This window comes from Sus scrofa, chromosome 7 (genome assembly GCF_054392235.1).
Source record: "Sus scrofa isolate SSC_HxYL_T2T_F1_AM1 chromosome 7, Sscrofa_HxYL_maternal_Yorkshire_Landrace_v2.0, whole genome shotgun sequence".
NCBI classification, from domain to species: Eukaryota; Metazoa; Chordata; class Mammalia; order Artiodactyla; family Suidae; genus Sus; species Sus scrofa.
Window position 1 is genome coordinate 122,898,434 of NC_139389.1, and position 23,861 is coordinate 122,922,294.

The following is a 23,861-nucleotide window of genomic DNA, read 5'->3' on the forward strand; positions in this document are numbered from 1 at the left end:
TGTTGCTTTTTAATGGTAAAGCTAAAATTGTTTCCCTGGGACTCAGGGACTTGGAGATTTTTTTGTTGTTGTTTGACTTCTTTTTTGTTCTCCTTTCTTTACTTCTAGGCTAGATGCATTCAAAGCATGCTTTTTAAAGGGGAAGAGCATGGTATTTCAGTAAGGCTATTTTGTAACTGGTCCTGAAACCTTGAATATGTCCTTAGTTATTTGTAGCGGGAGGTACAGCATGCCTCACTCGCTATGTCAGAGAGATTGAAAGCCCTCTTTGGAGATAGAATTCTATGGAGAAGTTCCAACATGTGTTTAGAAAGTGAATCTAGAGTGAACTTCCCTCCTTTCAGAGATGAACAAACATTGGGCTCTAATTGTGTTTCCACTTGGAACGGTATCTTTATTCTCTTTGTAGGACTATGGCTTTTAGAATTCCTTTTGAAAAACGTAACTGTGTCCTTTTATTTCTTTCTTAAGGATCTGAGTAGCTGGTGCACAGTCTGTTGGAAGTACCAGTGTCAGAGGTGAAGGAGGCAGGAGAGCCCAGTTCTCATCCTAGTCTGCCCCCACCCCCATGCCCACCCCAGGCTCCTGGTCTCCGGCAAAAACGGGGCACCAGTCTCATCTTGCAAATTGTGGCCGAGAGTGTCTCACCGACCTGGGGGCTGCAGGATGAGCTGGGGTTCAGCCTCTGGTTGTGCCTAACATTTCAGATCTGTGCCACTCTAGATGTTAAAGTCCCATTCCCCCCCTCCCAGTGATGAAATACCTTTTTCTGTCCCCATAGTAAACATTTCCTATTTAACGTGCATCCCTAAGAAAGGAAACCGCGTTAAGAGAACAAACCTCAAGCAAGTATAGCCATTTTCTTTCTGAGAGCTACTCATAAGATGAAATAAGTCATGGTTTTCTTTTATCTTCCAACTGTTTACCAGAGGTTTTCATCTTAATGTGGGATTCTCAAATTAGAGTCAATAATTTGTATTTAGGAGTTCCTGTTGTGGCTCAGTGGGTAACGAATCCGACTAGGAACCATGAGGTTGTGGGTTCAATCCCTGGCCTCACTCAGTGGGTTGGGGATCCAGCATTGCCGTGAGCTGTGGGGTAGGTTGCAGATGTGGCTCGGATCTGTTGTTGCTGTGACTCTGGTATAGGCCAGTGGCTACAGCTCCAATTAGACCCCTGGCCTGGGAACCTCCATATGCCTTGGGGGTGGCCCTAGAGAAGACAAAAAGACCAAAAAAATAAAATTAAAAAATAACGATAATTTGTATTTATTTCTCTTCTTTCAAAAGCTGGGGGCTCTCTTCCCTATAGCATCCAGACGGCAGAGAAGCAGACCTGGCTCCATTCCTATTTTCAGTAAGTAATCGGTTTAGAATGCTGCTGTTGCTGCTTTAGGAATAAGAATGTTATTTGACAGTCTGACTTAAAAAAAAAAAAAAAAAAAAACCTTTATGTAATATAGCTATATTTTTTATCTACTTGTGTTAGTGATAGAAATCATTTAAAACAAGGTTTCTTGGAATTGGTTTTTAATACCAAAGAGTCAAGTTTACCTCTGTGAGGTTTCTGTTTAAATATTGGCATCCAGAGAAAAAGATACATAAAAGAACACGTCAGGAAGTTGAGCATTTACAGAAGCAGCACATTAGGGCATATTTCCAAAAAGATGCCATCTTTCTGTCTGTCTCTTCCTATGCTGTGTCTGCAAGCTTTCGGAGGGAAGAATCCACACCACTTTCTCTGGGGTGCGTGGTCCCTGGCTTGTCGTGAGAGGTCAGTAAACGGCCAGATGCTCCAGTGACAGGGACATCCTGCACCCTCCTGGCTGGGGCGGCTCCCTCCCTCCGTGGTCTAGGCCAACTCTAGTTTCCTACTCGCTTCAGCAGGACTCCAGAAACAAAGGCAAATGACATCCTAGAAGCTTTCAGTCCAATTCAGCATGTCATCCTGAAGCCTTTTCTTTTTTCTTTTTTTTTTTTAAGGCCGCACCAGTGGCACATGGAAGTTCCCAGGCTAGGGGTCAAATTGGAACTGCAGCTGCCAGCCTACACCACAGCCACAGCAACGCCAGATCCGAACCACGTCTGCGAGCGACGCCACAGCTCACGGCAGTGCTGGATCTTTAACCCACTGAGTGAGGCCAGGGATTGAACCTGCGTCCTCATGGATACTAGTCGGGTTCATTACCCTTGAGCCACAACAGGAGCCCCAGTGGACTCTTCTTCAGATTGAGCGCCTTTCAGTATTGTCTCCATACAAGACAACGTAATGACCTAAGAATGAATCTCCCTCATCCTGACTCACTCTGTGGGCAGTCTCCTCTCCCGAGGGGCCACCCTCTTGTATTCCTAAGTAAGGACTGTTGCCTCGTTGGAACAGGTCATTTTTTTCTCATGGAACCTTAGTCCTACACTGTTGGAAACTTCGAAACCACACTCAGCTATATGCATATCAGCATTTGACTGAGATATTTCTGAACTGCTTTTCAGTATTCCCTTCGGATATTCACATTGTTGGCATTTTTCCCATTTTGTATTTTGTTCATTCAACAAGCATTGAGGGAGCCTCTTCTATTCAGTCATGTGCTATGGGAGCAGAGTTCCTGCTTTTAAAGAGACAAGATACCCACACATGCCATTAAAAGCACAAGAGAAATAGTATGTATGCAAATGCATTGTGTTCATAGCAAGATGGGAAGGCTGTGTGCCAAAGGTTACGGTGATTTTTGTAGGTGGTGGTGAATTTTTCCTCGACGTATCTATGTTCTAAAATGAACCTGTGCTATATTAAAGATGCAGCAAGAAAACATAAAATACCCAACATCCAACCCAATTTTTGTCACTAAATTTTATTTCTTCCATGGACTAATTGAAGACTTTTCAAAAATTAAATATGGTTTAATGGTTAAAAAAAGATAAAAAATAAAATGGACCTATGCTCTTCTGTCATGTGAACAATGTCTAAGAAATATCACAGGTCGTATCACAGAGAACTGTGTATGCACTGTTTTTATTTATTTATTTATTTTTTGTCTTTTTGCTATTTCTTTGGGCCGCTCCCGCGGCATATGGAGGTTCTCAGGCTAGAGGTCGAATCGGAGCTGTAGCCGCCAGCCTACGCCAGAGCCACAGCAACGCGGGATCCGAGCCGCATCTGCAACCTACACCACAGCTCACTGGAACACCGGATCATTAACCCACTGAGCAAGGGCAGGGACCGAACCCGCAACCTCATGGTTCCTAGTTGGATTCGTTAAACACTGCGCCACGACAGGAACTCCTATGCACTGTTTTTAGATCGCAGGACTTTGCTGTCCAAACAGTTTTCTCATAATAGACTGTGACCAATCTGTATTTTCTAATCAGTGCTTTGTGCCTTTTCTGTCACTAGCAAATGGTCAGCTGCCACGTCGGGCCGCAGCAATGCCATGCCACACATTAAGACGTATATGAGACCCTCTCCAGACTTCAGTCAAATTGCTTGGTTCCTTGTCACAAGGTACTTAGCTTTTATTATTCCTGATGGGAGGAATTTTTGTAACTCCTGCTCAGAGTATTGCATGGGGTTCTGAAAGGTGATTTTGTGAATTGTCACTTGTTTTCTTTGTGGTTGTGTTGGGGGGGGACTTATATGAGCCTTATTTAAAGGAGGCCTCTGACTAATCCCTTTGAGGAGTGTGTAATCATTGCCTGACGTTACTTATCAACCTAAAGGTTTATAGGTTTGCCTAAAGTTTGTGTTTACTTCTATATTCAATACTTCAGTAATAGCAGTTAAACAACTTGGCATTGGGAGTAAATTCAGAAGACTAACATGGTAAAATTAATATTCCTTAGTTTTCTTCTTAGGTAAGTGAAACTTGAACAATCAAAGCTCCTTTGTGTTTTTTTAATTAACAAACCATAAAATTCACCCATTTAAAGTCTACAATTTAGTGTATTTACAGAATTATGAAACCATCATCATAATACAATTTTAGATTAGTTTTGTCATTCCCCCCCCCATAAGAAAGTCCCTACCTATTATCATTTTTGTGTCTTTTTTTTTTTTTTTTCTTTTTTTTCTTGGGCCGTTCCCACAGTATATGGAGGTTCCCAGGCTAGGGGTCGAATCGGAGCTGTAGCCGCCGGCCTACGCCAGAGCCACAGCAATGCAGGATCCAAGCCGAGTCTGCAACCTACACCGCAGCTCATGGCAACGCCAGATCCTTAACCCACTGAGCAAGGCCAGGGATCGAACCCGCAACCTCATGGTTCCTAGTCGGATTTGTTAACCACTGAGCCTGGACGGGAACTCCTATTTTTAGAGCTTTAGTTTGTGGCTTCTAGTCTGAACAAAGACTATTAGACATCTCTTCCTGATTTAGTAACAGTTGATGCCAGTAGCCACTAATTAAGGTATCACAGAGTAGAATTATTTCTTTAACGATAAACTTTTAAATAAAAGTTTAAAAACATTCATGAACAAGCTTTTCAACAAAAGAGCCACTTTGAAACAAAATCAGGGGAGTTCTTTTGTGGCACAGCAGGTTTAGGATCTAGCATTGTCATTGCTGTGGCATAGGTTTGATTCTGGACCCAGAAAATGCCACATGCCAAAAAAAATTTTTTAAAAGAAACAAAGGAAGAAAAAAACAAAACCAGGCCAAAAAAAATTTTTTTAAAGAAACAAAGGAAGAAAAAAGCAAAACCAGGTCACTTTCCTGGTTAATGGAAATTAGCGGTTATACTTTTCACCCTGGCTCAGGATCAGGATCACCATTCGCAGTGTTGGTGGGGATCAGACGGGAGAGAGGGTTTCCCAGAAGTGTTTGAGGCACCGCTGCATAATGCCAAGATACACTCTTGAGTCCTAAAGATAGGATTCAAGGTATTCTTCTGTCCTTCATTAGATCTGTGAATTTGGGAAATTTATTTAATCTGCAGCTGTTTCCCTTTCTATAAAATGGGGAAAGTGGGAGAGTGATGGGGTCATTGTGAGAGTTAAATGATCGAGCCCCATGCAGCCCAGGACGTGAGAGCTGTCATATGCTTGTTCAAGCTCTGCCCTCACCGCTGTGAAGGATGCCCAAGGGCATTCAGGCACGTTTCTCTGCTGAGTGCCTCTACAAAGACAAATTTCCGGGGAGTTCCTGCCATGGTGCAGTGGTTAAAAATCCAAGTGCAGCCAATCTTGTTGCTGCAGAGGTGTGGGTTCGATCCCTGGTCTGGCACTGTGGGTTAAAGGATCCGGCGTTGCCATAGCTGCAGTGTGGATTCAGTTCCTGGCCAGAGAACTTCCATATGCCACGGGTGTGACCATAAAAAGTAAAAAAAAGAGAAACATACCTCTGAAGAGTAGGTTGCCAGGGTACAAGACCTGAACTAGAGATTCCCTGGACGGAGGTGTCCTTGCCTGAGATGAACAGAAAGCGCCAGGAAGAGCAGAGACGGGGAGGGCGCCTGGCCCCCCTTGGGGTGAGGAGTCCACGCCGTGGCTGCCTCTGTGAATGTAAGACTGTGACCCCTCCCCCAGTTTTACTTTAAATAAGAGCATACATGAGAAAGCTAAATTACTGCCAGTATCCTGAATTAAAGTGATGAGACATCAGGGTCTAATTCTACCCCGTCTTCTATGCAGTTAACCCTCAAGACCGTGAATTCAGACACAATGTGGCCTCTTGAGCATTCTCCAAAGGGACCCGATGTTCAGAGACCACATTTCAGTGTCAGCTCACCTGTGTGTCCAGCAACTGCCTTTGAAACCAAGTCACTGAGTTGCGAGGAGAAAACCTTGGCTTTTCATACTGGTTCTGTCACATGCTGATCCTGTGTGACCTTCGCTTCCTGTATCCTCTGATGCTGAGTCAGTCGGGCTAGAGGAAAGCACCTGCCTGCTTCCCATTCTGAAATGCCATTGCAAGCACTGCCGAGCGGTAGGGCGGCCTTACCATGAAGCCGGTTACGATTTTGCTTTGTGCTTCGTGCCTTAAAGGATGTGACAGTTCCATCAATCAGACCCGACAGAAGGCTCTTATCAGTTGGCTCACAGGACTCTACCCATTGTATTCCTTTTTTATGCCCGACAAGGCTCTTACTGAAATCATGCCACTTTGCATGAATGTCGGATTGAATTTGAAGTCTCTTCTCCACCTTGAGTCAAAATCCTCTTAACTAAGCAAACTGCTTTTTCTCAAAATAAAATAGAATCAGAGCAATATAGCAAAACATCAATCATTGGGTAAAAGTGGTCTCATCTGCCTAGCATGATGTGGTGTTTGTTTATATGCACCCACGGCACACACAAGTTCCTGGGCCAGGGATGGAATCCGTGCCACATCAGCAACCCAAGCCACAGCAATGACAGTGCCGGATCCTTAACCCACTGAGCCACTAGGAAATTCCAGGTCATGGGTTTCTTTGCTGGGAAAACTGTTGCCCAGAGAAATTAAGCATCAGAAGCATACAGCTCACCTTTTATCCACAGGGAGTGACCAGAAGTGAGCTCTCTTACTCCCTTCCTGCCATTGGCTAAACTTTTCCTCCAAGGTGTACATACTGAAGTCTCTTGTGTAAGACGTCTCACTGTGAGTCCCTGAAGGTTACTTGATGGAAAGCCCAGTGCTGGGACTCCAGGGCCAAAGGAGAAGAGAGCCTGTCTGGAGGGCTGGCCTGCAGGAAGGAAGTGGAAAGACTGGCTCCTGGGAAAGCAGGGCCAGTTCCTCTTGCACTGCTGTGTTAGTCCGGCTTCTCCAGAGAAACGGAACCAATAGATGAGATACACAGAGATTTATTTTCATTTTAAGGAATTGACTTGCAGCCTTGGGAACTCGGAAGTCCAGCATCCTTGGGACCAGCCGCAGCCTGGAGCCTTGAGTCTCCAGTCTTGGGTTGCATTCATGAGTCTCTTTTTATTTTCACTGCAACAGTCGCGTTTGCTGTCTATTCAGCGACTGTTCTTTCCACAAAGTGGAACGAGAAGGTTGATAGACGCACTTCACAAAAGTTGCATGACATTTATTGATTCTCTTTTAAGGGCATTAATGGAAGTTGAGATTAAAGTAGCACCTCGAGTACCCTTTTGTCCAGGCGAAAGGTTTTATTATAGATCGGCCATGTGGTGTTGGAGGCGGGGAAGCCCTCTGTGCGGAACACCTCCCAGATGCCCTGTTGAGGAAGAGCAATTGGGATGATGGGAAGCGTGTGAGTGTGGAATTCAATGGACCCAAGGCCAAATCCCACCCACCGCTTACCGTCAGTGGCTCAGTAAACCTCGCCAGGCACTACCTTCTTGAAACAGTTGTCCCGTGGTGTCCCTGGGGAAGGGGGTGTGGTCCTAGAACCCCCTGCAGATACCAAAGTCTGCCGATGCTCAAGTCCCTTATATAAAATGGCACCGTACTTGCATATAACCTATGCATGTACCCTCCCATATACTTTATTTTGGGTTTTTTTTTTTTGTAATTTTTTTTCCCTTGTCTTTTTAGGGCCCCACACGCTGCATATGAAAGTTCCCAGGCTAGGGGTCAGATCAGAGCTATAGCCGCCAGCCTACACCACAGCCACGGAACACCAGATCCGAGCTACCTCTGCAACAGCGCATGGCAACTCCAAATCCTTAACCCACTGAGTGGGGCCAGGGATGGAACCTACATGCTCGTGGATAACTAGTCAGGTTCATTCCCACTGAACCACAAGGGAACTCTCCTTCCATATACTTTAAATTATTTCTAGGTATACTTAATTCTATGTAAAGAGTTCATCATTGCAGTGTATGTGCTCGTCCACCCCTAGGCACCAACCTCCTGCCCGACTCTCCCCTGACGGTTCGCAGGCAGCAAGTGCCTGGGTCGGGGTGGGAGGCTGCTCAGTAAACAGGGTGGTCAGGGGAAGGCCTCAGTGATGCAGTGACATTGAAGCAGAGACCCGAAAGAAAGGAGGGGAGAGCTGGGCAAGCCTTCTGGGCAGAGAGGCAGAGCTGGAAATACGCTGGTTGTGTGTGAGAAACAAAGTGGCTGCTGCTGGAGTGAGTCAGGTGGGAGGGCGAGGAGGAGATCAGAGCAGTAGCTGGCGTTCTGGCTGAGATAATCCTTTGTTGTGCACGGCTCACCTTCACATCACTGTGTGTTCCGTAACCCGGCCCTCACGTCCTAGCTGCCAGGTCATTGTGAAAGCCATCCAGGGGCCCCACCCTCTCCTAAGCATCCCCCAGATTCTCTCCTGGGGGTGATACTGTCGTCTTAGAGAAGAAATCCAGAAATTTGTGAACAGCTGGTTTATGAGGGCTGCTCTTCTTTCATTTAATGCCTCGCCCTGCTTACAGAGTGAAGAGGTCGGGTTATAAAGAGACCCGTGGATTCTAGTCCAAATGAAGTGATAATGCCAGCAAATCTAACAGTCTAGCCGCAAAGTGGCAGATGTATTAGGAATTCGATTTTAGGAAGTACCTGTGTGGCACAGTGAGTTAAGGGTCCGTGTTGCTGCAGCTGTGGCACAGGCTGCAACTGCAGTATGCGTTCAGCCCCTGGCCCAGGAACTTCCACGTTACACGGGTGTGGCCAGAAAAAAAAATAAAATTGGATTTCAGTGAAAGATAAATAGAAAAGCTTGCATGCATAACGGTGGTAAGCTAGGTGGATGATACACAGTGTGAATTTTGACTGTAACATAATGACACTAAAACAAACGGATTTGCACATCCAGAGAAGTGTTGCGCCTCAAGGTAGTCACCTTTTGAAACTACGTATTTTATGGAAAATACTACCATCGCTCAAATCCTTTTGCCACTCTTTGGAATTTCCTTCAAAGTGAGTTTACATGGCACATTAATATGTATGTATTATTTCTTAATAGACCTGCTTCTCTTCTGGGCCCTGTGTGAGTTTTCTGTTGCTGTGTAATAAGTTCTCGTAAACCAAGTGGGTGAGAGCAATGCACATTTACTACGCTGCAGTTCCTTTGAGTCAGAAGTCTGGACATGGGTCTGCTGGTCCTCAGCACAGGATCAGCATTGACCAGGGCTGTGATCGCCTCTAAGGCTCGGGTCATCTTCCAGGCTCACTGGTTGTTGGCAGAGTTCAGTTGCTTGTGGCTGTAGGACTGTGGTTCCTGCACTCCTGGGGCTGTCAGCTCTGAAGTGCTCCCTCGGATGCCTCCCTTGTGGTCTTCTTCATGGACAGTGCCGAGCAGAGCTGTTTGCTTCTTCATACTCCACCAGAGAATCTCCCCCGGAAGGACCCAGTCCCTCCTTCTAGGCTTCACCTAATCAGATCAGGGCCCCCCCAGGAGGACCCCAGACCATTTTCTTTTTTTTCTTTCTTTCTTTCTTTTTTTTTTTTTTTTTTTCCTGGTCTTCTTAGGGCCGTACCCGTGGTACGTGGAGTTTCCTAGGCTAGGGGTCCAATCAGAGCTGTACCACCAGCCACAGCCACAGCCATAGCAACGTGGGATTCGAGCCTCATCTATAACTTACACCACAGCTCACTGCAATGCCGAATCCTTAACCCACTGAGCCAGGTCAAGGATCGAACCTGAGTCCTCATGGATATTAGGCTCCTTACCACTGAGCCACAATGGGAACTCCATCCCAGACCTTTGGATTAAAGTCAAGAGACTGGTGGCCTAATCATGAGAATGAAATCCCATGATATTCACAATTTTTGCTCACGCTCCAGGGGAGGGAGTGATACTGGCTGTGAACACCAGGGGCAGGATCTTGGGGACATCTAATTCTGCCCTCTACCAGCCTGAGTGGTAGTCATTGCCCAGCTTGATTCAGCCACCTGACTCTGCAACCTTGACCTAAAATAATATCTTATCATTTCTAAAATTAAAGTTTATTTTCCATAGTTAAAAAGAACTCCCCTTGAACATTTTCAGAAGACCGAACCATAGGCTCCAGAGGCTATTTAGGAAGTGAAGTTCTAGGAGTTCCCTTCGTGGCTCAGCGGTTAACAAACCCCACTAGGATCCATGAGGATGCAGGTTCAATCCCTGGCCTCATGCAGTGGGTTAAGGATCCAGTGTTGCCATGAGCTGTGGTGTAGGTCTCAGACGTGACTTAGATCCCAAGTTGCTGTGGCTGTGGTGTAGGCTGGCAGCTGCAGCTCTGATTCAACCCCTAGCCTGGGAACTTCCATATGCCAAGGGTACAGCCCTAAAATAGCAAAAAAAAAAAAAAAAAAAGAAGTTCTAGTGTTGTTTGGAGCCAAAGGAGGCAGCTTTATTGGAGTAAGGTAATAACCCCACAGTGCGATTGGAGAACTGTGTTCACTCAGGTGTGTAGATGTTAAAAATGATGATGAGGGAGTTCCCATCATGGCTCAGCAGTAACAAATCCAACCAGTATCCATGAAGATGTGGGTTCGATCCCTGACTTCGCTCAGTGGGTTAAGGATCCAGTATTGCCATGAGTTGCGGCGTAGGTCACAGACATGGCTTGAATCTGGTGTTGCTGTGGCTGTGGTGCAGGCTGGCAGCTGCAGCTCCGATTTGACCCCTGTCGTGGGAACCTCCATATGCTGCAGGTGCAGCCCTAAAAAGTCAAAAATAAATAAATAATGATGACGAGTCTGATAAAAAATAAGTAGGATCCTAAACGATCTAATTTCAAAAACAGAACAAAATAAAACCTCATGACTTCAGAAGTATACTTGACATCTTTCCCATAGCGTGAGCATGATGGTCACTGGTCATTTCTCTACTCAGGACCCACGCCGGCTTCCTGGCCCTAGGGACTTGGTTTTACCCACCTGACATTTCACAAACGTGGAAACTGGCTTGAAGATTAGGGACTGAAATTTAGAAAAATACTAGCCTTAATATAGTTGTCATCTTCTGTTTTATGGATCCTTTTAACTACACAAAATCGCATCGTTTTTATTTCCTCTTTCGTAATGTGCTGTGATTGAGGGTCTAACTGAAAACATCTTTCATAGATCCTGAGTTATGTCTTAGTAGAGAGTTGCCACATCACCAAAATCTGCACTCAATCTCCACTGAAACCATTTTTAATCAAGTTTCTTATCTACACTGGAAGGTTTTGTTCTAAGAGAAAATGAGTTGGTAATTCCCACACTTTTTTTTTTTTTTTTCAACCAAAGTGCTCTTCCTGACACTTAGAAATTTTGTGTAGCATTTTTTTCAGACAAAACACAGAGTGCCTAGTGCAGTACCTGATCTGCAGTGGCTCGGGAAATTTTGCATGAGTGGGTGGTACCCTCTCCCTCTAACCACTGTTCATCTTTGGACTGCTGCTCCCGTTTAAAGTCTCCTTTCTGTACTGTCCAGACCCCTTAAGCTTATTCTTAAGGTTAATCTCAAATCTTCCTATTTAAAACTTTCTCTAGCTCAGCAGACATGATTCATTGTTTTTCCTTTGTGTTTTCGTAGCCCGTTTGCCTGGCCCTTTCACAGCATCCTTGTCGGTTCTTGGGGCCCCACTTTTGCCTTAATATATCACGAGCTGCTTGAAAGCAGATGCCAGGTCTTCCTCCTCTTGATCCTCAGCATCCCACACTGTTCACAGCTTATGGTTAGGGACCCATGAGTATTTGATTCAGAGCCCTTTACTCTTCGGCATGTCATCATGTCCACGCATCATGGGACAAGGGTACCAGAGCAGGTCGGTCTTTCTACTTCCGTTCCCCAGCCTTCCTGCTCCTCAACGTCAAAACACTCGTTTTAGTTTCTTGGGTTGAATAGCTTTAACCCCAGAACACTTTCCAGCTTGGGTACCTCAGATGATGGTGTTAGCCTATCAGCCAGCATCCTGTGAAGGAAGTAGCCCCGAGGTGGGGCCCAAAGATCCGTGTCCCCATTCAGGATTGCCGCTCACTAGCTTTGCCACTCACATGTTGGAGAAGTCATTTCCAATCTGGGCCTTTATCACACTTAGGGAATGCTCAGAGGAGAAAGATAGGAAATAAATGTGGAAGTTACCTCTTAAACTGTATGACAGATTAAGTGTTAGGTAGTGGCTTGATTTTTAGTGGCTGCAAACCGCCACGTGTCGTTATCAAGCTCACATTCATTAGGCCTCTCGGGATTCGAGACAGCTTATTGAGACTTTCCCTGTTTTGCTTCTATAACATGTGGCGGTGTATGTGACCTAAAGACTTTCCGTAGAGAGAGTAGGGTTAAGTTAACACTTGGTCGTCATCATTCTATATAATCGAGACAAGTATATTCAGCCAGAAGACTGTGTTCAAAGAGACTTAAAACTAGCACTTTAGCTTGAACTTCTGAGAATGTTCCATCAGCTGGCTTTTATCTGGTTGCTTGTATGGAAAGCTATTTGTAGTTCTTGAGCCTACTGTGAAATCATCCTGTGTCTGATGGGCAGCCTGTTACAGAAATTACTGAAACATAATGACAAATACAGTGTTTAAATTTTACCAAGGGACCAGGCAAGCAAGAAGAAGAGCTTGAAGAGGCAGCCTTGGCTGAGAAGATAGTGCCTAGGAGGAATTGGCAGACCCAGTGAGAACAATTATGAAAGCTGTGCATTGTGGGTGGGCAGAAAGCTATCGCTGTTACCGTTGCCTAGCAACCGACAGGCATCACAGGATAGTTGGATGAGTGGATATGTTGGTGCTGCCACTTTGGGCGAAAACAAGACAAGTGCTTGACTACAAAACCACTGTGGCTTTTTGAGGAAGCATAAAGGCCATTTCTGCCCTCCTCTGCTTTTCCACAGAGCTCTGCAGTACTTAGGTCTGTTCTTTTGATTCTGAAACAAATAGTCCTTTTCCTCCTTTCTCTGAGCTTTTTGGTAAAAATCAAATTGGATCACACAAAGAACTATTTGTAGCTGTCGTTGGTGTAGACTTGGTTGCCTGGGACTCTGGCTTCGGGATACTGGGATTAGCTGGTTCGCTTCAGGTACTTGGTTGCACATAATGGCTATCAGTATTAAAGTCTGCGAATGACTTCCTTTCTATGTTAGAGACAGGGTAACAGGGTCCCTCACTTTCTCCCCTTCTGGTACAAATAGAGGAGGGATAGAGCATGTGCCTTTTCAGGCAAGTCTTTTGAAGCACTATCCCTGATGGAGACCCCCTGAGCTGGGTGGGGGTCTTGAGACCCTTCATCCACTACCATAGCTAGTCACCAGACATACCTGTGGCTTGAGATGAGGAGGCCCTGCCTGGGGGTCCCTCACCAGGAACTGGCCTCTGAAGAAGAGGTCTCGCAAAGAATAGAGTTTATCAAATGCTGGCTCCGTTAAGCCTCCCAGTCAGGAGCTAGGTACTATCATCTCCATTTTGGAGCTCTGAACACTAAAGCACAGGGACCTTACATAACGAGCTCTCCGTGGCCCAGCTGGCAAGGTAGCGAAGCTAGGATTCAAGCCCAGATAGTCCAGCGGGAGTATTTCTTGCCTGTGCGCCAGGCGCTGCTCTAGGCTTTGGTTATGGGTGGTGAACAAGACAGGCATGGTCCTGCCCACAAGGAACTCGTGTTCTAGGTGGTGTAGGCTCGTTGCCTTCTGCTTGGGGACCAGCACTGCTGGTCAAGGCTCTGGGGAGAACACGCGGCTCAAAAACTCACTGTAGCCGCTGTTTCCTATGGAGGAGGTTGGCCGATCCTGCCTCCAGCCCCACCTCCCCGCTGCCCCCAGGAAAGGTTTGGGTTTCTGCCGTTTGTGGCCCCCGCAGTGGGATCCAGGAAAGCATCAGAAAACCTGGCGAGGTTTCTCGGTAAATTGACCAGATAGATACTGACTCCTCGTCGGACTTTTGGGTGTTACCTGGACGTGTAAACAGTCCGCTGACTGTGGCCACGCCCTTCCCAACAGCTCCTTCTGCTCCCGCCTCTTCCCCCACGTGGGAAACCAGGGGCTGAGCTAGACCAGTGGTTTCGCGTTGGGTTTCTAGAGCCCTAAGAGTTCTAGAAACCACATTCAGAGCCCGCCGTCGTGCTTTAAATGTTTCCTTTGAACAAAGGACTCCCCAGGCTAAAAAGAAAAGAGAAAAATTTGTATTACAGTAGATAATCTCCCTGAGTCTAGTCTAACAGAATTTCATATGTCTGTTAAAAAGTACTAATACTCTCCAAATGTCACCTTTGCGTTGTGCTTTACAATTTCCTAAGCACTTTCACCTCGATTATATTACTCATTCTTCTTTATAAGCCAGTATAGTGACCAGAAGGTGTTAAATCCGTATTATAAATGAAGAAATTGGTGCTCAAAGGTTGTCACCCCAGAGTGACAGCTGACCAAAACCAAGGCTGAAATCTTATGAATCTGTTGTTCTTTTCAAGTTCTTGCTTTGCCTCTCCACCGTAGATGGACCAAAATAATGGAACGTTTCAGTAGAAAATGAAATAAACAGTTCTGAGTTGTCACAGTGGTTACTATTAAATACATACTGAAGTTCTTTGATAGGGTGTTCTGAATACAAATTTTGACCTGAAATTCAAAAAGCAACTTTTGATCCGCTTGATGGTATTTTGTGTCATTTTGGATTCCGGATGCTGATGTGATGGCTTCGAAAGCCCGTGTAATTCGATTTGTGGGATCAGAGATAGATGGATTCTTTTGAAGGCTAGGTTGACCTCTGGGCTGGGCTATGCCATGGAATGAAAGCTAGCCTTCCAAGTCCAGAGTAGAAAGGGGGTCATAATATGCCTGTGAACGCGGAACAAAGTGAGATTGCAGGTGGATTCTCAGCCTATTTAGTGATCTGTCAGAATTGTTACTTGCTAAAGCCCACACCCAGGTATCTTAGCTCTTATCATGCTGTCTCTGCCCTTGCCCCTCTGTGGGAAAACATGGGTCATAATCATTTTCCTTTTCATTTTCCTGCTGATGTGTCTTTGTTCATACATTGTATCTATAAATCAGATACCAGCCCCCCCAAACACAGCTGATGGTGATGTGTCCTTTTGGTACTTAATCTCACAAGATTGTTGGATGTCTGCAGAATTGGTTTAGTTGTAAGCATGCTTTCAAGTTCCTGGCCCTTTATGACTCATACCTATATTGAAAATTAGGGGACATATATCTGTATCAAGGAGACTGACATCCTTTACAAGATAAAACTCACTGTATCTCTGCCTCTGGGTCTTGGGGTAGGATTATTAAGTCGGTGAAGCAATCTGGTGAGTAATTTTTGGACCCATCTACCACCATAACCTTCTAGGCTTAAGAGGCCTGAATGGACCTGCCTTCTGGAGAATTCCATTGCTTGGTGCTTCACACCAGACAGAAAGACCAGAGTCACCCTCCCATAAACTTAGACAGGTATTGATGATGGTAATGGGTGGACTCTATTGATTATCGCATATGTGCCTGGGACTTTACACACCTGACCTGCTGTTATCTGCACGTGACTTTTATGAAGCAGGTGGTTGCCATCTTTACAGACATGGAACTTGACGATCAGCAGTGTTAGCCCTAATCGTGTCTGTTTTTTGTTTTGTTTTGTTTTGATGCTTTTTAGGGCTGCACTTGCAGCATATGGAGGTTCCCAGGCTCGGGGGTTGGATCAGGGCTATAGCTGCCTTCCTACACCACAGCCACAGCAACTCAGATCTGAGCCACGTCTGCGACCTACCTTGCAACTCACAGCCAGGGGTCAAACCCACAACCTCATGGTTCCTGGTCAGATTCGTTTCCGCTGCGCCACAAGGGGAACTCCAAGCCCTAATTGTGTTTGAAGTTGTACGAGCTCAGATTCTGCTTTTACGACCCTACTGCGCCTCTCCTCCTTGATAGTCAACAATTAGACTTTTCCCAGAGATTTGGAAGGTTTTAATTCTCTATCCGCAATGAACAAAGTAGTCTTGATAAGTTGTATCTTTTAAGCCTTTGTGTATTGGTCTCTTTTCTTGAATTAATTAGAAGTCTCTTACCTGCCTAACATCTGCAGGATTCAGGGCTGGGAGACATCTGTGGGCTGGAATAACCATAAACTGCTTCTTGAAAGAGCTGGAGTTTTGGGGGGAAAGGGTTCGGTTCTCTGCAGGAATGGGTCGAGTGGAAGGCATCATAGACACAGAAATGAGGTTTGCCATGATGGGAGGCAGTCAGTCAGCTGAGTTAAGGGTAGAGGAATCATGAAAAGGCATGCTGTGAAATAACACTGAATAGCAAAACTTGAGTCAGACTCTGGAGGTCCCTATGTGCCAGGCTGTACCTTCATTTAATGTGCTTAAGGAGAAAGGGTGTGTCATTACCTAGAGAGCTCCTGGAGGAAGGCGTAGCATGAGAAACCAGAGACAGGACAGTCCTGGTTTCTCATGCTACAGTCCAGACAGGACTGGACTAGGGAAAGTCCTGGTTTCTCATGCTACAGTCCAGACAGGACTGGACTAGGGAAATCTTACTGGCAATAGAAAGAGGATGATGGTTCCTATTGTGGCTTAGCAGGTTAAGAACCCAACTAGTACCCATGAGGATGTGGGTTCGATCCCTGGCCTCACTCAGTGGGTTAAGAATCCGGTGTTGCCACAAGCTGCGGCATAGGTCACAGCCCTTGGCCTGGGAACTTCCATATGCCACAGGTGTGGCCATAAAAACAAAAGGGAGGGAGGGAGGGAACAGGAAAAAGAAAAAAAAAAAAGAATGGTACAAGGGGTGAAAATGCTTGATAACTGACGTAGTTGCCTGTAGAGCCGATGAGTCCCAAATGTCTGCAGTCGCTGGGACTGGACAGAAGAGGCTTGTGAAGAAAGCAGGTTTTCGGAGGGAAGGCATGCTGATGGTTTCCAGTTTGGGGAGTGCTGGGCTCAGGGTGACAGTGTGACATCCCAGTGGAGAAATCCAGTGGTTGACATGCCTGTCTGGAGATGTGATGAGCGAGCAAAGCTGGCCGCGTCGGAGAGTCAGGGTGTTGAGGTGGTGGTTGCAGTGGGCAGGTGGAAGAGCCCCGGGGGAAGAGAAGCAGCAGGTGGCCAAGGGCAGAGCGTCAGGGTGGACAGAGCAGTGGATGTGAGAGAAGCAGGGTCGGAGAGCTGAGAGAGAACCAGAAGAGTCGAGTGGAGAGAAAGCCAAGGAAGACAGAGCCAGAGGCGGCGGCGGAAACCAAGGCGGCACAGCGGAGAGGTCTGGACAGCTGCTCGGCCACAGCACCCGGGACAGCGGGGACCAGGTCCTTCTGCATTCCAGAGGCCCTCTTGTGTATTGCTGGGTGTTTACAGCATCCCTGGCCTCTAGAAAAGTGTCCCCAGATATTGCCAAATGTCCCCCAGGGGTACCTTCGCCTCCAGTTGAGAACCACTGATCCAGAAGAATAAGGAATAGAAAAATCCCACAGGGCTTGGCACTTAAGAATATTGCTGGAATGGAAGTCAGACAGCAGAGGGTTCGAGGGGGAGGGAAGCTGCTGGTCCCTTGGCTTTAGTGCGACAAGAGCCAGTGTAGACTCTGATCCTCAGAAGTGTAAGACCAAAGATTTCTATTGATAGCGGTCGTATTTTTTTTTTAACTGGGGAGACAACAGTTAAAAACACTACAATACACCAATAAGACCATTTAATTCTAAATTAGGAAAATAAAACAAGGCAGGGTGACAGGATGACCGAGGGCATGGCTGGGTAGGATGCAGGGTGTAGGGGGCAGGAAGTACCCATGACGTGGTGACGTTTGATCCCAGACCTGAAGCAGGAGACAGTCAACGTGGCTGGAAAACTTGCAGAAGCCTTAAGGCGGCCAAAAGCATGGTGCGTGCAAGCAGCCAGGGCAGCCTGGGAGGGAGTGAGAGGAGCCAGCCAGAGGAAGAGGCAGAGGAGTGGGAGGACGGGAAGGGAGCTCAGAGAGGTGGTAGGGCTTTGTTGGGTTAGGTAGAGGGTGCTGTAGAATTTGGACTTTTATCCTGAGGGCAAAAAGAAATCACCAGTGTCAGAAAATTGCCAGACCATCGTGGCTCAGTGGTTAACGAATCTAACTAGAAACGATGGGGTCGTGCTCAGTGGGTTGAGGATCTGGCATTGCCATGAGCTGTGGTGTAGGTCGCAGATGCGGCTCAGATCCCGCATTGCTGTGGTGTGGGCTGGCAGCCGCAGCTCCGATTGGACCCCTGGCCTGGGAACCTCCATATGCTGCAGGTGCAGCCCTAGAAAAGACAAATAAATAAATAAGAAAATTACCAGAAGTTCCCTTTGTGGCGCAGTGGTTAACGAATCCGACTAGGAACCATGAGATTGCAGGTTCGATCCCTGCCCTTGCTCAGTGGGTTAACGATCCGGCGTTGCCGTGAGCTGTGGTGTAGGTTGCAGACGCGGCTCGGATCCCGCGTTGCTGTGGCTCTGGCGTAGGCTGGTAGTTACAGCTCTGATTAGACCCCTAGCCTGGGAACCTCCATATGCCACGGGATCGGCCCAAGAAATAGCAAAAAAAAAAAAAAAAAGAAAGAAAGAAAAAAGAAAATTACCAAACCTTGTTCAAAAATCATTTTGTTTTGGCTGCACCCACAGCATGTAGAGATACCCAGGCCAAGGACTGAACCTGTGCCACATCAGCAACCCGAGCCGCTTCAGTCACACCTTGGATCCTTAACCTGCTGCGCCACAAGAGAACTCCAGATATGTGTTGCTTTAAGCCATTTCATTTGTTAGAGGAGCAGCAGGAAACTCATGCATAACACTATGTATCGATTAAAAAGACATCATTTTTAAATGGATGCTTCACAGGATTAAGAAGCATAGATGTCTGGGAAATGTGGTTAAACATACTGAACACTGCTAGTCATCAATGAAAGAAAATTTTAATGAGATATATTTTGCTGACAAGATTGGCAAACATTTTCATAGATTGTATCCACTCAGTGTACTTGAGGATCCAAGAAAGAAAAAAAAAAACCTCTTACAGTGTTGGTGATAGTCTACATAGGAGAGCTGTTTTAAAGGGAAATTTGACAGAATCCGTCAAACGTAAAGATTGTACCCTTGTGTATACCTGTATACAACACTCATCCTTTGCAGTGAGAATACCTTTCCATGATTCTTGCAAAAGTGTTTTTCAGTACATAAAAGGAAACAGGGCCCAAGCACAATACAGGAAAACCTACAGCAGATGCAGAATGGAAGGTGATTCAGTGTGTGTGTGTGTGAGAGAGAGAGAGAGAGAATATATGCACGCACACTTGTGTATGTGACAAGCAGGCGATTGTGGAGTTTGAGGACGGGGTGACAGCAGCTTGAGCTCAAGTTGGTCATTTTCCCTCCTCCTCACCCAGCTGCGCAGTCTCCATCCTCTCTCGCAACCACTGTCAGCATTCTGTTTATCGCATCTGTCTATGAAAGCATCTGCTCCCCCACCCCCGCCCTCCAGGGTATGTGGCTAAAAGCTCCGTCTCTCAGTCTGGGCAGCTACTGCCAGTATCAGATAATGAAGAAGAAAGAAATGTCGAATCAGTGGATACCTTTCCCAAAGCAGCAGCTCCCGTGCTCAGGCCAGGGCTGGAGGTGGCAGGTGATGCTGCTGTCACCAGATGTGAGGCTTTTAGATGCTCGTAGCAGAGTTGGTCTGAGAGCTCTTTTGTGGTGCCCCTCTTTCTTGCACAGCTGTTTCCGCAGTGCATCCTCGTGGATTTTATCTTCGAGGTTGGAGCATGTAGGTGGAGGGATTGTTCTAGTTAGATGTGAGTGTGGGCGTCCCTAGTCATTGTGGATTATTGTCTGGAAAGCGGTTTGGGCTTCCTTTTAGAGACAAGAAGCTACAGCCTGGGAGGAAGAGCGTATGCCTTCTGGTGTCTCTGGGGCAGAATCCTCTCTCCTGATGCGGGGTCCAGGGATCTGTTCTCAACAGTGGCCGTCCTTCCTTCTCCATGTCCCTTCCATGGCATTTCTGTGCTTTGCTGAGCCTTCTTTTAGGAATTCTGTTATGTGTTACTGGTTTAAATTTACTTTTTTTTTTTTTTTTTGCTTTTAGGGCCACACCCACTGCATATGGAAGTTCCCAGGCTAGGGGTCGAATGGAAGCTGCAGCTGCCAGCCTACACCACAGCTACAGCAATGCCAGATGTGAGCTGCATCTGTGACCTACACCACAGCTCATGGCAACACCAGATCCCTAACCCACTGAGCCAAGGCCAGGGATGGAACCCACATCCTCATGGTTACTAGTCAGGTTCGTTATTGCTGAGCCACAACGGGAACTCCCTAAATTTACTCTTAAAGCTTTACACTGTGGGACCAAACTCCCATGGTGTGGGCTGAGATGACGTCTCTAATCCAGCCACGCTCTGCAAGCTGAGGCAGAGAATTGAGCAGAGCTGAGCTCCTGATCATTAAGGGACCCATAAACTGCTCAGTTGAATAACTGATCATTGGCCAGCTTAGCTGGTGGCTCGGGGACCAAGCATCCCATCCTGTGGTGGCTTCGTAATGTGCCAGTTTGCCTAGGCTGAACCACGTTTTGCAGAATCCTTTCTCTTACGTGTTTCTGGCTAGGATGGGCCCCAAAGGATTAGGAGGGTGGATATGAAGCTGCAGTCATTGCTATCACCTTGGGCCACTCACCTTGTCGGCCTGAGGCAGCAGCTGGCCCTGCATCTGCTGCATCCTCCCCTGGGCCCTGCTGCAGCTCCTCTAACCCTGGGCCCCGCCAGGTGCATTCATTTAGCTCTGCGGTGAAGGTGAAGGGTGAGGGGAACAGCTCAGGCCAGCAGGAGACAAGAGACGTGAAAGATCGGGGCAGAGGGGCAACACAGTGGACCTGGGCTCGAGGGACAGCAGCGGCCACAGTGAGAAGCCAGGTCAGGCAGTGGACATAGGTCCTGAATGGAGAAGACGAGAAGCTAGAACTCCTCTGGCATTTCAGGAGCAGAAGAGCTTGTCGTAAGCAGCGCTGGGGTATTGCTGTACCTCCAGAAGAACACCTGTGCCTCTGCCAGACACTGGCCGGTGCCCGTTCATACACTCAGCAGGTGGATGAGAGTCTGGAATCATATACCCTGTGTCCCAGCTGCCCCGGGTACCAGTGGTCCAAAGTGTATTCAGAGTGTAAAGAATTCATTATTATTATTATTATTATTATTATTATTATTATTATTATTGTCTTTTTAGGACCACACCTGAAGCATGGAGGTTCCCAGGCTAGGGGTCGAATTGGAGCTGTAGCCACTGGCCTTTGCCAGAGGCACAGCAATGCTGGATCCAAGCGGCATCTGCGACCTACCCCACAGCTCATGGCAATGCTGGATCCTTAACCCACTGAGCCAGGCCAGGGATCAAACCCACAACCTCATGATTCCTAGTTGGCTTCTTTTCCACTGCACTGCGACGGGAACTCCAGAGTATAAAGAATTATTAAAGATGCTATTTCAAGGAATAGGGATTTATCACCTAGACAGCCTGGGAGACACTTGTAGTCTCTCATTAGTCACCACTGAGTTTAAGACTCCCGGTGCTTAGAGTACTGGGAGAAGCCGAATACAGAGGAGGGGTTGGAGGAAACCAGAATAGGCGTCCTCAGGGCTCCGTGGATCTTTATCTCAGAAAGGGGAAGAAAGACTAGTGAGGAAAGAGGGAGCAGAAGCCTTCCAGAAGGTGCCTCTGGCCTGTGACGTTATGCCAAGGAGTTGAGGGTGTTACCAGGAGGCGATAACCTAGAAAGCTGGAAAACAATTCACAGGAAGTTGGCTTCTGCCTCACACCCACCTGTTGGCTTTGCCGTTAAACCCATCTCTGCCAAGGAGGTGGCTTTATGTTCTCACAGGTGAATCAAAGCAGGCTGGCATCTTGGACTTTTAAGAAAACTGTTTGCTAGAGTCACAATATCCCTTTGTTGTCAGCTTCCCACTTGCTCTGCATTTTATGTCTTTGTGACACATCACAGATGGTGATGTTCATGATTCCGGCCCTGGGGCATCAAAAGCCCCCCGTCCTCCGCCGTCCTCCGCGTGGCCCATGGAAGAAGGAGGGAGGTCTGTAAATACAGTGATTTTCTGAAGTTACCGCCTAATGGCTTTCGGAGTTTCCTTAGCTCTGGTTTCTCTGTCCTCCTGTCTGTCCCCATAGACCCCTGGGCAGAGGCTGTTCTCGTCGCCTCATTGATGTCTGTTCCTCCTTGACCCCAGTTCCTGCAACAGCAGTTCCAGCCCCCGGTTCAGGGGAGTACTTGATGCCCCAGCAAGTGAATCTTGAACCTGTCATCCAGGAAGTCAGGCTTTACGGGTCTGAATAGCTAAAGTTTTACTCTGCATTCTTAAAGTAAAATGGGCATTAGGTGAGCCTAACTGAGAAAAAAATGTTTCCAGTGTGTTTGCATTAATTAATGGATGAGAGCTCTTGGCCTGATTGCTGCTGAAAGAGTTTCTAACGATGCCTCAGAGCTTTTTCATCCCTGCTCCCAAGTGCCCTGCTGGCGTCCTTGGCACCTCCCATCTGGTCCAGTCTGGGCCTCCCCGCCCCCCCCCCCGCCGTCTCCTGTGAGGTTTCGCCACATCCACAACTCTGTGTCCACATAGAACATAATTCTAAAGGCACTCCTCCTTTCTGAATACACATCCCAATCTAGTGCCCTTGGAGCTGTCCTTCTTTTTTTTTTTTTTTTTTTTTTTTTGCTTTCTAGGGCCACACCCATGGCACATAGTTCCCAGGCTAGAGGTTGAAACAGAACTGTAGCCACTGGTTTAAGCCACAGCCACAGCAACACAGATTTGAGCCACATCTGCGACCTACACCACAGCTCACGGCATCACAGGATCCCCGACCCCCTGAGCAAGGCCAGGGCTCAAACCCGCATCCTCATGGCTACTAGTCGGATTCATGTGCCACGAAGGGAACTCCCGAAGGAGCTGTCCTTTTTTGATTGAGAGTAGAAATTAGCACTCCCTGGCCAAAAACAAAGGCAGAAAAGGCAATTGAAGCTTAAGATATTACTCTGTAAGATTGTATTGGCATAGTTTTTATTTTATTTATCTTTATGGCCATACCCAGGGCACATGAAAGTTCTTGGGCCAGGGACTGAATCCAGGCCACAACTATGACCTGCGCTGCAGCTGTGGCAACACTGGATCCTTTAACCCACTGCGCTGCGCGGGGGATTGATCTCGTACCCAAGCTGCTGCAGTCAGATTCTTAACTCACCATGCCACAGTGAAAACCCCAACATTTTTTTTTAATTAAAGCATAATTGGTATATCATGTTATTAATTTCAGGTGCACAACATAGTAATTTAATATTTTTATAGGTTATACTCCATTTATAGTCATTATACAATATTGGCCATATATCCTGTGCCGTGCCAAATATCCTTGTAGCCTGTTTATTTTATATGTAATAGTTTGTACCTCTCAATCCCCTGCTCCTGTCTGGCCCCTTCCCCTCCCCACTGTAACTACTAGTTTGTTCTCTGTATCTGTTTCTATTTTGTTATATTTAGGCATTTATTTTTTAGATTACATGTATAAGTGATAACAAAACAATGTTTTTCTGTCTGACTTCATAAGCATAGTATCTTCCAGGTCCATCCAAGTTGTTGCAAATAACAAAATTTTGTTTTTATGGCTCAGCAGTATTCCACTGTATATATATGTACACAATGCCTTCTTTATCCATTCATTCGTGATGGACAGAGGTTGCTTCCATATCTCAGCTATTGTAAGTAATACTGCTAGGAACATGGAGGTACATGGATCTTTTCAAATTAGTGTTTTCATTTTCTTTGGATATATACCCAGGAGTGGGATGACTGGATCATGTGGTAGTTCTGTTTCTAGGAGTTTGGATTGGGTTGGGTTTGGTTTGGGATTTTTTGGCTATGCCCATGGCATGCGGAAGTTCCTGGGCCAGGGGTTGAACCCTCGCCACAGCAGTGACAACACCGGATCCTTAACCTACAGAGCCACAGGGGAGCTATTTCCAGTTTTTTCAGGAGCTTCCATACTGTTGTCCATAACGGCTACCTCACTTTGCATTCCCATCCGCGGTGT

At 46.6% G+C, this 23,861-nt stretch overlaps 1 protein-coding gene across 22 annotated transcripts in view; it reads left to right on the forward strand.

The window, feature by feature from the left end:
• TDP1 (tyrosyl-DNA phosphodiesterase 1) overlaps positions 1 to 23,861 on the forward strand; it is an 85,097-nt gene that overhangs the window by 39,959 nt on the left and 21,277 nt on the right. For 15 of the 22 annotated variants that reach the window (XR_014811276.1, XR_014811275.1, XR_014811274.1 and 12 more), the window contains 2 exons: positions 1,290 to 1,356; positions 3,391 to 3,498. Coding sequence is in view for 19 of the 22 variants with exons in the window: in XM_013978377.3 (XP_013833831.2) it covers positions 1,290 to 1,356; positions 3,391 to 3,498 (175 nt within the window). In the remaining 3 variants the exon portion in view is untranslated. Of the gene's footprint in view, positions 1 to 1,289; positions 1,357 to 3,390; positions 3,499 to 5,619; positions 7,055 to 23,861 lie in introns of those variants that run through there. The other 7 variants (XM_084969990.1, XM_084969992.1, XM_021099601.2 and 4 more) reach the window with 1 other exon arrangement.